The sequence below is a fragment of the Alexandromys fortis genome, unplaced genomic scaffold (genome assembly GCF_014885135.2).
Source record: "Alexandromys fortis isolate MF-2015 unplaced genomic scaffold, M_Fortis_MF-2015_v1.1 scaffold_43, whole genome shotgun sequence".
NCBI classification, from domain to species: domain Eukaryota; kingdom Metazoa; phylum Chordata; class Mammalia; order Rodentia; family Cricetidae; genus Alexandromys; species Alexandromys fortis.
The window spans coordinates 6,233,659-6,246,209 of record NW_026067928.1 but is presented as its reverse complement, the minus strand read 5'-3'; the positions used below and the strand labels follow the sequence as shown (position 1 = coordinate 6,246,209).

At 36.0% G+C, this 12,551-nt stretch overlaps 1 protein-coding gene and 1 long non-coding RNA gene across 16 annotated transcripts in view; one reads left to right on the top strand and one right to left on the bottom strand.

The window, feature by feature from the left end:
* LOC126503159 (uncharacterized) overlaps nucleotides 1-12,551 on the bottom strand; it is a 1,076,305-nt gene that overhangs the window by 53,115 nt on the left and 1,010,639 nt on the right. The gene's annotated exons all lie outside the window — the stretch shown is intronic.
* The window catches only part of Mycbp2 (MYC binding protein 2), a 214,271-nt gene that overhangs the window by 21,448 nt on the left and 180,272 nt on the right, over nucleotides 1-12,551 (top strand). For all 14 annotated transcript variants that reach the window (XR_007592185.1, XM_050144671.1, XM_050144676.1 and 11 more), the window contains exons 3-4: nucleotides 5,402-5,617; nucleotides 10,541-10,694. Coding sequence is in view for 13 of the 14 variants with exons in the window: in XM_050144671.1 (XP_050000628.1) it covers nucleotides 5,402-5,617; nucleotides 10,541-10,694 (370 nt within the window). In the remaining variant the exon portion in view is untranslated. The remainder of the gene's footprint in view (nucleotides 1-5,401; nucleotides 5,618-10,540; nucleotides 10,695-12,551) is intronic.

Genomic DNA, 12,551 nt, shown 5'->3' with positions numbered 1-12,551 from the left:
TGTTATACCTGCCTACATAACAGACAGTACCCTGTCCCTTTAAGAGACAAGCTCCGCCCACTTTCCTTTTCTGCCATTCTTTCCTCCTCTCTTTCTATCTCTCTTCTGTCCCTCCCCCTAACCTCCTTTCAATGCCCTCTTCTCAATAAACTCTGTACCCAAACTCTGTTAGCAGGGCATATTCTGTCACCTTCTGTGGTCGTAACCCACCCTGGGACCCGCCATGATCCCAACTCATGCTGTATCATAACAGTAACTTCAATGCCTGAGAGTCTGTCTTCTTCCACCTCTTGTGTTCTGTAGGTGAAGCTTGCCTCTGTAGTTCCTGTTAAATTTCTAAATTTTTTTATTTCCAGAGTTCCAGAGTTTCCAGAGTTAGTTAGTATTTTCTTTATTGTTTCTATTTCCATTTTTAGATCTTGAACAGTTTTGTCTCTTTCACCTGTTTGTGTTTCCTTGGCTTTCTTTAAGGGATTTATTAATTTTGTCTAATTTTTAATTTTTATTCTCTTGGATTTCTTTAAGGGATTTGTTAATTTTCTCTTTAAGGACCTCTATTATCCTCATGTAGTTGGTTTTAAGGTCTTTTTCTTGTGCTTCTCCTGTGTTGGAATATTTAGGACCTGCTGTGGTAGAATAGCTAGACTCCAGCCCTGTCTGTTACTGGTTGTCTTTTTATGCTTACATCTGGTTTGGGGATGATACTAGGTCAAGGTACTGATTTCTGAGCTTGGCTTTGTTGGGTGTGTGTTATGCCCAGTTTGTGGGGATCCCAAAAGACTACCAGAGAGACCGACTTACCAAAATGCAAAAGCAAGGTTTATTAGGTGCACATTGCAAGCTGGCAGGAGCCTCATCAGTGCAGCAGCAAGAGGAGGTATCCTGCCCTTCTAGAGGGCATTATTTAAAGGCCAAACCCAATAGTTACATTAGCAGGGTGGGGTGTCCTGGTGAAAAGCCACGGACCTGTGCTGGCAGGTGATCCTATCTACAATGGTTGAAATGCTAGGAATTTCTTTTGGATGGTCTGTTCCTGGGTGGTGCCTTTGTAGTCTCAGTTCATGGTCTTTCTTGCAACCAGGTATTACCTTAGGTAAAACTACTGAGACTCAGGCCTCTATTGAGCTTGTCATGACTGGGTCCTACAGTATGTTTTGTTCCTTAGTTTGTGTTTCTTCACTTGAAGTGTGTTGACTGTGTTGCTGGCCTGCTCTGCTATTGTGTTGTCAGGGAATGCCTACTGGTGTTGGAGGCTGGGATGAGTTGGGAGAAAGTCTTTGTGATTTCCTGGGGAGAGGAAAGGGCAGTGGGTTTCCTACTACACTTGAGGATGAGATTGGATCTGAGGGAACGGGGAGAAAAGAGGTCTTTGTCAGCCTGCCTTGTTTTCTGACAGGTGTGGCCTGTTAGTTAGAAGGGAGTGCCTGCTACAGTTGGGGGTTGGGATGAAGTAACTAAGTGGGAGTAGGGAGGTTAGAACGTGATAGACTGTGGGATCCACAGGAGATGTGGGCAAGGGAAAGGAAGATTGTACCTGGTATTCTGTTGTAGTGCTTGGGGCAAGAATGGGGAGTAGGATTTGGAGGGGTGGAGAGATAAGTGAGTTAGCTTATCTGTTTTTTTTATACCTGAAGATGAGACTTTACTTGCTTTTTTTTAAAAATGAAGCTTTAGAAGAAAAGTATTTTATTAACCCAGTAGATTAGTATATTCTTTATATGATTCATATGTTATTCCCTAAAAGTGTTGGTCTACATTAAAGTTGTAGAAATTATATTTTTTAGAGTTTATCCAAAGATTTACAGTTTTATCTGATACCTTTAGGCATATTATCTGTTTCTAGTTAATTTTTATTTTAAGTGTTAACCTTCATTTTTCTCAATATTATCTAATTGATCTGCTTTCACTTGTTAAAATGGTTTTATTTATTTAGTTTTCCCATTGAGTTATCTTGTAAAAGAGCCAGTTAACCATATTTATTTTGGGTATAATTTTGGAATCTGTTTTGTTTAGTTGATCTACATGTGTGTCTTTCTGTTGATACCATATCTAGCTTTATTTTCTAAGTCTTAAATCGAGTAGTAGTATGTTTTCTAAGATTTTTTCTTTTTTCTAAAATTTCTGTAGCTATTTCCAGATGTTAAATACCACACCCCCAACCTCAAAGAGACTTGATCCCCAGGTTGACACTCTTAGACAGCGGTAGAACTTTTGAGAAGTGAATATTACTGAGAGGTCCTTAGAGATCTGCCCATTCAAGTGTATTATGGGGCCTTGGCTTCATTATCTTTAATGTTTTGGCTCCAATCATGGGTCAAGCTGCCATGCACTGCCATGGTCCACAGCCTTGCCACTGGTCCAAAAGCAAGGGGAGTAGATGCTCATAGAACAGAACTTGACAACTGTGAATCAAAGCAAACCCCTTCCATTCATAAGTCGATTATGTGGTAGTTTGGCTAAAACAGCTGCTTTTTGTCCTTTATATTTCTGTGTAACTATTACGGTGATCCTTGTTAATTTCTTTTATTAAAAATCTTAATAATTTTATTGGTGTTACATTGAATCTATAGGCTTGGTGAAATTTGTTATTTTAATAATATACGATTCTTCAATCATGTTACCATGACTAGGATACAGAACAGTTCCATCCTAGGAGTCCCTTTTGCTGTTCATTATAGCTGTACATGTCACCATCTTTTTGGCTTCTGACAGCTACAGATCTGTTCTTCCTTGCAAAGTCTTACTATTTCAAGAATATTACTTTAATGTGCTAATATATAAACTTACAGAATTGAGTTTTGTTTTTTTAAAAAAAAATTGATGTAATTTCTTTGAGTTCATTCAACTTGTCACACATATTAATACTTCATTTCTCTTCTATTGCTGATTTTTCCATTCAGGAAAAAGACATCTGGGTAATTTTTAGTTTGGAGCTAATTTTGAATAAATCTATAAAAATTGACTTGCTGGTTTCTGTGTGAACATAAGTTTTTTGTTTGTTTTTATTCTTGTTTGCTGACAAATGAAATGACTGGATTACTTTATAGGTACATGTTTAGTTTTGTAAGAGATGCATTTTTTTTTTCCCAGAGTGGCCATATCATTATTATTTACTGACTAGCATTGTAATTGCATGTGTCTTTTCCCACTTTTCAAAGTTGATGCTATTGGTAATTCTAGAGATTCTTTTATTTTTATTTAAATAACATTTGTTTTTTTTTCATTTATTTTATATACCAATCAGTTTCTCCCCTCCTCTCCTTCTGTGCCTTTGAGTTGGATTTCTTCTTCTAGACATATTCTTAGGTTTGGTCTTTTCATGGTGTCCCAGATTTCTTAGATGTTTTGTGTTAAGAATTTATTGAATTTACCATTTTTTAAATGATGGATCTATTTCCTCTATCATATCCTCAACATGTGAGATTCTCTTACCTCTGTTGGTTATGCTTGCATCTGTAGTTCCTATTTGCTTACTCAGATTTTCCATTTCTAGAATTCCCTTGGTTTTTGATTTCTTTGTTACCTCAATTTCAATTTTCAAGTTTTGAACTGTTTCCTTCACCTGTTTGATTGTTTTTCTTGACCTTCTTTAAGGGATTTATTGATTTCTTCCCATTTTTTGTTTGTCTTTTTCTCAATTTCTTTAAAAGAATTTCTCATTTTTTCTTTAAAGACCTCTTCATCTTCATAAAGCTATCTTAAAGGTCGTTACCTTCTGCTTCATTTGCATTGGGATGTTCAGGTCTTGCTGTTGCTGAGCCACTAGGTTCTGGTGGTTGCCATATTGGTCTTGATGTTGTTGAACATATTTTTTGCACTGTTGTCTACCCATCTTTTCTTCTAATTGGTGCAGGTGGGGCTTGTGTCTCTAGGTACTGCTGCTCTTGTGGGGGATGTTTGGCCATGGGGAGGGTGAAAGGTTCAGTGGGTTTGGGTGACAGAGTGAGTCTGTAGGTTACAGTGTCCAAGGGTTAGAAACAGTGGTGGAGCAGCCAGCCAGCAAGACTCTTACCTGCTAGCTGGCTCGATTTTAGAGATTCCGATAGCTTGTACTATATCTCATTTTCATTTACTTCTTGCCTAAGGTCTAATGACATTGACGCTGTATTTATAAACTTCTTCTGTGTCTTCAGTGTTATATCTATTCATCTTCATTCACGATTTACTTATTGAACTCTCTTTTGTTTTACTGTTGAGTTTTGAGACTACTGTATACATTCTGATACTTACTAGTCTTTTGTAAATAGAGATGTTTTTCTCATCAGAAACTTCAGGTATATTCTTTTTAAAATGGCATTAATTTTGTTTAAATTTTGTTTATTTTATTATTTTGTGTGGATTAGTGTTTGCCTGCAGGTATATATGTGGGTGCTGGAAATCAAACCCAGGTCCTCTACAAAAGCAGAAAGTGCTCTTAATCACTGAGCCAACTTACTCACCAGCCCCCAACAGTACTTTTGTTCATTCTTCATATATGGATGTTGCTTATTTTATACTTTGTATACTGTTATTTTGCTACACCTGAGTATTATTTCTAGGAGATGTTTTTTGAAAATTGTCTACATGGCTCAGGAAATAAAGACATTGCTAAAAGATTCTTTTCTTCTTAGCCATTTTTATCAGGTTATTGCATTAGAAAATAACAACACTGACTTGAATTCCCGAGAGTGTTTGCTGTGTTTACAATCTTGGGAGCAAGGCAATTAGTCTGTTTCCCTATCTGTATGTCATAGTTACCCTTTGTCTAGTTGAGAAAAATACCTTTTCCGTTACTACTTTGCTGTGCCTTTAAANAATTTTTTTATAATTTTTATTGTATCTTAAGTTTACTACTTTATTACACTACATTTTTATCATATCAACATTGTTTCTGGGTTAAATACCTGGCATGTATTACTTTCAATATATTGTTAATATAATTGTTTGATTTTTTTAGTAGTTTGAAAATGACCTTCCCAAGTTACATACTGATTTAACTTTAACATATTTCATGTTTAGAGAGATATTATCTTTTGCCCTTTCCCAATTCTTTTTTGTTTGATTTTTGTTTTTTTGGTTTTTCGAGACAGGGTTTCTCTGTAGCCTTGAAACCTGTCTTGGAACTAGCTCTTGTAGACCAGGCTGGCCTTGAACTCACAGAGATCTGCCTGCCTCTGCCTCCCGAGTGCTGGGATTGAAGGTATGTGCCACCACCACCTGTCATTCAAATTCTTTATAGAAGAAGGAAGTCATTTTCAGACTATATATTTTGGTACTTTAAATATAATTATTTTTATTAAAGAAAATTTGTTTTATTTATGCAAGATATAAAAGTCAGTTTAATCTGTCTATACATTTTTATTTACAATGAAATGATATCTGAAAAAAATGTTGAGCAGAAATGTTCTTTTTTATATTTCAGTCTGAAAACTTGGAGAATACAGTAATTATACCAGATATCAAACTTCATAGCAATCCCTCTGCCTTCAATATTTACTGTAATGTACGACATTGCGTTTTGGAATGGCAGAAAAAGGAAACATCATTGGCAGCTGCATCCAAGAACTCTGTACAGAGTGGAGAATCAGACAGTGATGAGGAAGAGGAATCCAAAGAGCCCCCTATCAAGCTGCCAAAGGTAAGCACTGAATTCGATTTAGATCCATTACATACAAGTGTTCTGGTTATTATACATATACATACGTTCCTGAGATCCCTTGCTTTTTCTAAAATTGTATTTCTAAAAATAACATGGCTTATAGATAAAAATAGGATTGAGGTAGTCCAGGAAAGCTCTGTGGGACTTGTAAACTAGCTCACAAAGTTGGTAACTGGTGACTCAGTGAGATTTCCATGGTAAGCACTCAGTGAGGTTAGTGTGTTGTGGCTTGCTAAGGGCTGTTAGTGTACAAAAGCAGTTGCATGGCTAAACTTGTGTGGAGCATGGAATAGTGGCAGATAGAAGAGGAGCGCTGAGCTGGTGACCTCCCAATTTGATGAGCATAAAAGGAAGGTACAATCTGTTGCAAACCAAGAGCTAGAGGTGTACATTGAGAGCAAGCCCTAGAAACAGGCATATATTTAAGTTTTTCTTGAAATGAGAACTGGAAGGTTCCTTAGCAGCAGCTAAGTTCAAAGCTTTCTTTTCTTAAGTCTGTTTAATCTTGTAACTGCACTCTTGCTATTCTGCTCACCTGACCTACGGGAAAAATCAGATGAGAAATAGTTCAGTCCATACTGTTCTGTTGTTGTTTCCTATTACCAGAAACATGTAGACTATTTCATAGTTTAGCTGAACAAACTATTCTTAATGTACTTTGTACTGAGTATTGGTTTACTTTATGACTAATTTTATCACACATGATGTGTGTGTGTGTTTATATTCAGTATAAAAGATGCAGTCTTTCTTTTCTTCCATCCTTCTCTCCCTCTCTTTTATTTTTGTTTTCTTCTTTTATAATGATGAGGATCAAATCCAGTCTCTTGTAATCCAACATCATTGCTGTCCATGAGTCACGTCATCAGCCTCAGAGTTACGATAGTGTTCCTAACAAAGGGGGAAAATTCAAACATTTTAACATGATACCTCAATGTGTGATTCATGTGTATTACTTTCTTATAAAGTAACTTAAAAGTGATTATTTTATCAAAAAATATCCATACACTATTACATTTGTGCTTTAAAACTGTCCTGAAAACTTATTTACGTTCCCACACCAGTACATAAGGTATCTTTTTAACTAGTTTTTGCATGGAATGCCTTACGTGAGCTATCAGGACAGGTGGAGCTCGTGTCCCGGGCTGGCATGATTTGTGGTGACTTTTCCTAAGTATGCATTGTTCTTGACTGTGCCGTTGAGTTCATCACCCCCTAGTCAGCAGATGACTTGCTTTCTGTTTCATAAGAGTGAAGGCTCTGTGACCTTCCTTACTTCTTGACCAGCCTTCTTAGAATGTCTTTGTGTCTTTCTTTTTTCCTTTTCCCTGGTGTCTTTAACTGTAATTGCTCTCCCAGCATCTTCTTATAACCGAAAATGAATATGCATTATCTTTTCCCTCCTGAAGGCGTAGACCATGGTCTCTTAATTGTGATTTCTTCTGCTTAGTTAGGGAGGCTTTATAAAAAAAAGTAGGATAACCCCCAGAGACTTTGTGTAGTATACGCTATTGGGGGAAGATCACACTGCATCGTGGTAACCATGGTGATTAAATTCAATATTGGGAGTGAAATCAAAAGTTTAGAGAAATCTTTCATATGAGAATACAGATGTTGAATAATATACCAACAGCTAGATTAGAAAATATTACACAATTAGGAAAAATATATTATTAGGCTGTTTTAAAACATTAGAATAAGTGAGCAATGGAGAAAGACACAGACATTTTGTACATTTTCATAGCATAATTTACAGGGTTTAAAGGAAACCTTTAAAAAAATCCTGAAGTAATAAATCCACCATATATACTTGTTTTCTGGAAACAGGGAATAATGATTAAAAACCACAGTTATTAAGCCAAATTAATTAAGCTGAAACACTATTAAAATTGCTAGCTATTTAATACTAAGTAACTGGGTGTCTCTGCTTTATTATTTATAAATTGAGAGTATTATATACCTCATAGGGTTGCAGTTAGGATTAAGTGAGTTAATGATGTTGAGTGCTTAAGAGAACAGTACCCAGTTTATATCAAGTCTTCAGTTAATGAGAACTGTAGTTAGAAGTGTCAGGTTAGGGCCAAACTTCCCTATGTATCCTGTAATTTAGCAAGGAAGTAGAACTTCCAGAAACTCAATGTGATCCTATAATGAAAGCCTTACTGTACTATTGGGGAAGTTTCTGCAAACTGTAGGAGGTGGAGTTCACCTGGAGGAAGGGGGTCACTGGAGGCTACCTCCTCTTCATGGGTGAACAGATATGTCCTTTACATGCTTTCAGTACTATATTCTACTCCAGCGTATGGAGCCAACCAATCATGGACCGAACCGTCTGAAGCCATGAAACAAAATAAATTCCTTCAAATTTTTCCTGGGGTATTTTTTTTTTCACAGCTATGCAACTAATTCTTATCAATTCTGCTTCTAAAACAATACTTATATAAAGGTATTGTCACACAGCATTCCCAGCCATCATCAACACTTCTTAAAAGTGCAACAATTGCCTGCCTCTCTCTTCACCCCTTCAGTTAATTTGCCTGAGGAACATCTGAGTAACTTATAGTCTGATGGTTGTCTTTTTACTTAAACTCTTGAGTAGGTTTTACTCAGAAGACAACTGAATGAGCTGACACATAAAGCCCTTACCCCAGTGCTGTGTCTTTACCCATGCAGTGTACTGTATCTAGCACATTCTGTAATTTTCACGGCATTAGAAAACGTACTGATTGATTTGTTTGTTGTCTGTACTAGAGAATACTTCCTTGAGGAAAGGGAGCATATCTCAACCCTTTTTTTCTACAACCTAATGCACGACTGCCTACAAATTCAGAACGAATTTACTTATTTAAGAACTAAACACACTAGTCAACCTAAGAGTGTATTTTTAAATAAATATGCAGCTAAACTAGCTTTAAGCATGCTGAGATAGGAAACAGGAATCCCACTAGAAAATTATATGGTTCTAAAACTTCTTTATTTCAATGAGGAAACATCATATAAATGATTCCCATCCCTTAATTTCAACTCCAAAGAATCCTTGAATTATGAAAATTATAAAATGTCTTAACCGTAATTGTTAATAGAGTAAGTTTATATTATAAGTTAATATAATTAATTGTAATAGAATATTGTAGTCTTCTATTGCTTGAGAAAAGAGATGCACACTTTGATTTTCTCTAATTATATAGGCACATGGAAATCATCTTTTTGTTTTCTAGTCCATTCCAGCAAAATAAACTAAAACAGATAAAAAAATTATAGAAGTGCTTAATGAGTTGAAATTCTCTGCATAAACTTGGGTAAATTTAACTATAGTCAAGACTAGGATTTTAGATAACTTCTGTAAAGACAATCCTATTACTTACTTTGACTTCTTAGTTGTATTTATGCCCTAAAGAAACCTTACAAATGACAGAACTTTGGGATTTGTCTGCGATTTCATCATTGTCTGAAAAAAACCTAACTGTTTCTGAATTACAGTAATTTTTTGCACACAGGTGAGTAGTTAGATGAATAATAATTGTATCTCCATATTTGCTCAGCACTGAGCTAAGCACAGATGTTCCTGTCCATAGTTGGATACAGTTTAGTTAGAAAATGAAAATACATGTTGTCAGTTGTACTAAACATGAAGAAGGACGCTAAAAAAGAAATCCCACACTAGCTCAGAATTGAGTATAATAAAAGGTTATTTATTTAGTGGTAGACTCACAGATCACAATCCTCTGCTGGAACAGGGAACAGCAACCGAATCCAGCAGCTAGAAAAGAGGCCAGGCGCGAGCTTTACATTGGCATATACAGTAAAAGAGGCCACTCCCAAGGGGACGGGTAACTTAAAGGCTACTGGAGGTAGGAATTCTTACAGCATAAATGTATAAATCCTGTAACAGAAGTTGGTGTTGGTCAGGGTTATGTGCACAGCTCACTTACCCACTTAGATTACAAGCTCTCAGAAAACAGGGCCCAGTCTATCTCAAGTCTTCTAGTGAGCTGCAATAAACAAGGGTTTAGAATGGTGCATCTATGCAATGTATACATTAATGTAAAAGCCCATCAGAAAGAATATTATCTTATTGTTTTGGGCATAGAATTATTGTTTGAGGAGTTTCTATGACTTTGTCTTATTTTAATTCTTAATGTCCCTCTGCATGCACATAATTTACCACATCCTCAAGTTATATATGGTTCTCAAAATATGTTGGCTAAGAAATAGGATTTTATTGTCTAGTGTTTTATTAATCTTCCAAAGTTACCTTGGCAGCTCATTGTAACTTTTCTCTTATAATCTATAACTAAAGATTTACACTCCTTTTGCTAAAGAGGGTCAGGGATTTCTTGTCCCATTGAGGTCTATTATCATTAAACTAAAATATCAAGTGATATTTTTGCTGAATAGCCTTCCAGTTCCTTTCATGATCATCATGCCCAAAGGAAGGGAATACTGCCTGTAAGTAATAATTTTGCAACTATACCATCATGGGAAGGATTGAGATGAAATTAGTTTTAAAAGTCACCTTTGCTGTATGTCTTATGTTGTCTTTATATTTGGCTCTAAGTACTGTAACAAAACTAGTTGCATATAACCAAATGTATTTTAAATTAACAGAGCCTATTTCTTCTGTGTGAATGCCACGTGTTCCATAGTTCCAGTTTACAAGGTGTTTCACTATGTCTTGCTATGACTTCACTGTGTCCAAACCAATATTTAAGTAATGTCACTAATTCTTGCTTTGTATATAGCTACATGATTTTCATGTTAAATCAGGAAACAAGTGCTTTTTTTGTTTTTCCATTTAAATATAACTCTTTATTTGGTGTTGAGATAAACTTGCAAAAACTAGACTATAGAAAGTATCATTCACTTACATGTTAGGAAGTGTAATTTTATTTTTATATTAAACAGATCATTGAGGTTGGGCTTTGTGAAGTCTTTGAACTGATCAAGGAGACTCGATTTTCTCATCCATCCCTGTGTTTGAGGAGCCTCCAAGCCTTGTTGAATGTGCTTCAAGGCCAGCAGCCAGAAGGCCTCCAATCAGAGCCACCAGAGGTCCTAGGTAAGATCTTATGCCTTCAGTGAAACACTTAAATTGAACCTCTTCTCTTAGAAATATGCATAAGAACAAGAAATGCAACATTTGACTGGGTACAGAAAAACAGGAATTTAACTTTGCTGTTTTTTGTTGTGTTTTACTAGAGTTATAGTCTAAAGAGTTTTGGTTTATGCAGAGTCGAATCTTGGTTGTTGTAACAATAGGGGGAAACAAACCATAAATTCCCCAAGATGACAGAATAACACCAAACCTCTAAAATCCCCATCAACTCAAATCCCGGGGTCCAAATAGCAGATGCTCATCTTTCCTACCACTTGTTACTCTAGAGGAGTTAAAATCGTAGCCTATGGGCAGTAAGTGACACAGACCCCAATGGTACAATTAACTTTTAAAGAGAAGATATTTCTTTTGTATTCTTCAAGCCTCTGACTTAGTAGCAAGTTTCCTTACATAAAAATGTTAGCTTTTCTTATTATATTTAAGTTTTAGCATTACTTGTTTTTCATATTAAGGGCCTAGGCTCAGCATATAACCACATAAGAAAGACAGGAACTTTGTGCCCTGATAGAAATGTAGGTGAAGCATACCCTTTAGCTGGCTTATTGTTTTTCTCTGATGCTAAACCATGGATATCCTGTCAGTCTAGAGTTTTCTAGATCATTTTATCAATATAGGAAAATACCCCTAAAACCATAGAAATGTGATTCTCAAAAGCAGCATGTATCCAAGTCATCTTTGACCCAGGTGTGGGGTTTTTCATTCAGTATATTTAAGCTGGGACCAAACATTGTTAATTTGAATAAGTTTCTGTGTGATACTGTTACTGATGGCCTGGGGACAACATTGTTGACTGAATTAGATTTTGATTCCATATTGTCTGTATCTGGCTTTACTCACTCACCCCTCCCCCCCCATTTAATTCTTTTTTTTTTTTTTTCTTTTTCCTTTTAAGGCAAAGCCCTTCTATGTAGCCCAGATTGGCCTTAAACTTCATTCCTCCTTTTCTGGCTTCCCAACTACTAGAATTAATAGATGTCTACAACTATGCCCTACCAAAATATTTGGATTTTATTAGATCCACATTTTAAGAACCTAATTATATGTTAGAACTTCCTTTGTTTGTCACATATAGTAGTTTAATTTTTGATTTTAACTTTGTTTTATTTTATGGAGGAGGGACGACATCCTGAAAAAACTGAAGACAGCATATACCTCTCTCTCCAGTGTAAGGCACTTAACTGCTGCTACCAAACAAAAGTTAGCACAGGTTAAGAACCACTTTACTAGTTCGCTGTACAGTAGCATCAGTAATCCTGTTAATATTGTGTATTTAATGTGATTTGATAAATCCATCTACAGCCCTTTCACTCTATCACCACTTTTTTCATCCAAATTTCTGTGCTCTTTTTTCAAAGCCCACTTAGTCCACTTAGTGTTTCCATTATGTGCATGGATGTAGGGTCATATAGTGGAGCCCAGACACCTTATTGTAGGCTGCACCCTTAAGAAAACTGACTGTCCCTCCCAGCATCTGTCAGTCATCAATAGCTCCTTATCTAAGGGAGGGATTAAGAGAATTTTCTTCCGTTTTTCTATTTAGTTTAATATTTTAACTATTTAAATTTAATAGATTTTTCTTTGCTCTTGCCTTAGTTACTTTTTAGTGCTTTGATAAGTCACCATGAGTGGGAAAGTATTTATTTGGGTTAGTCCATAAACATCATGACCTCCCAGAGCATGGCAACAGGCAGGCAGGCAGGTATGGCCCTGGAACAGTATCTGAAAGTTTAAAATCTTTTTTTTTTTTTATTGAGAATAAGAAAAAAAAAGTTTCCGCCTCCTCCCAGCCTCCCATTTCCC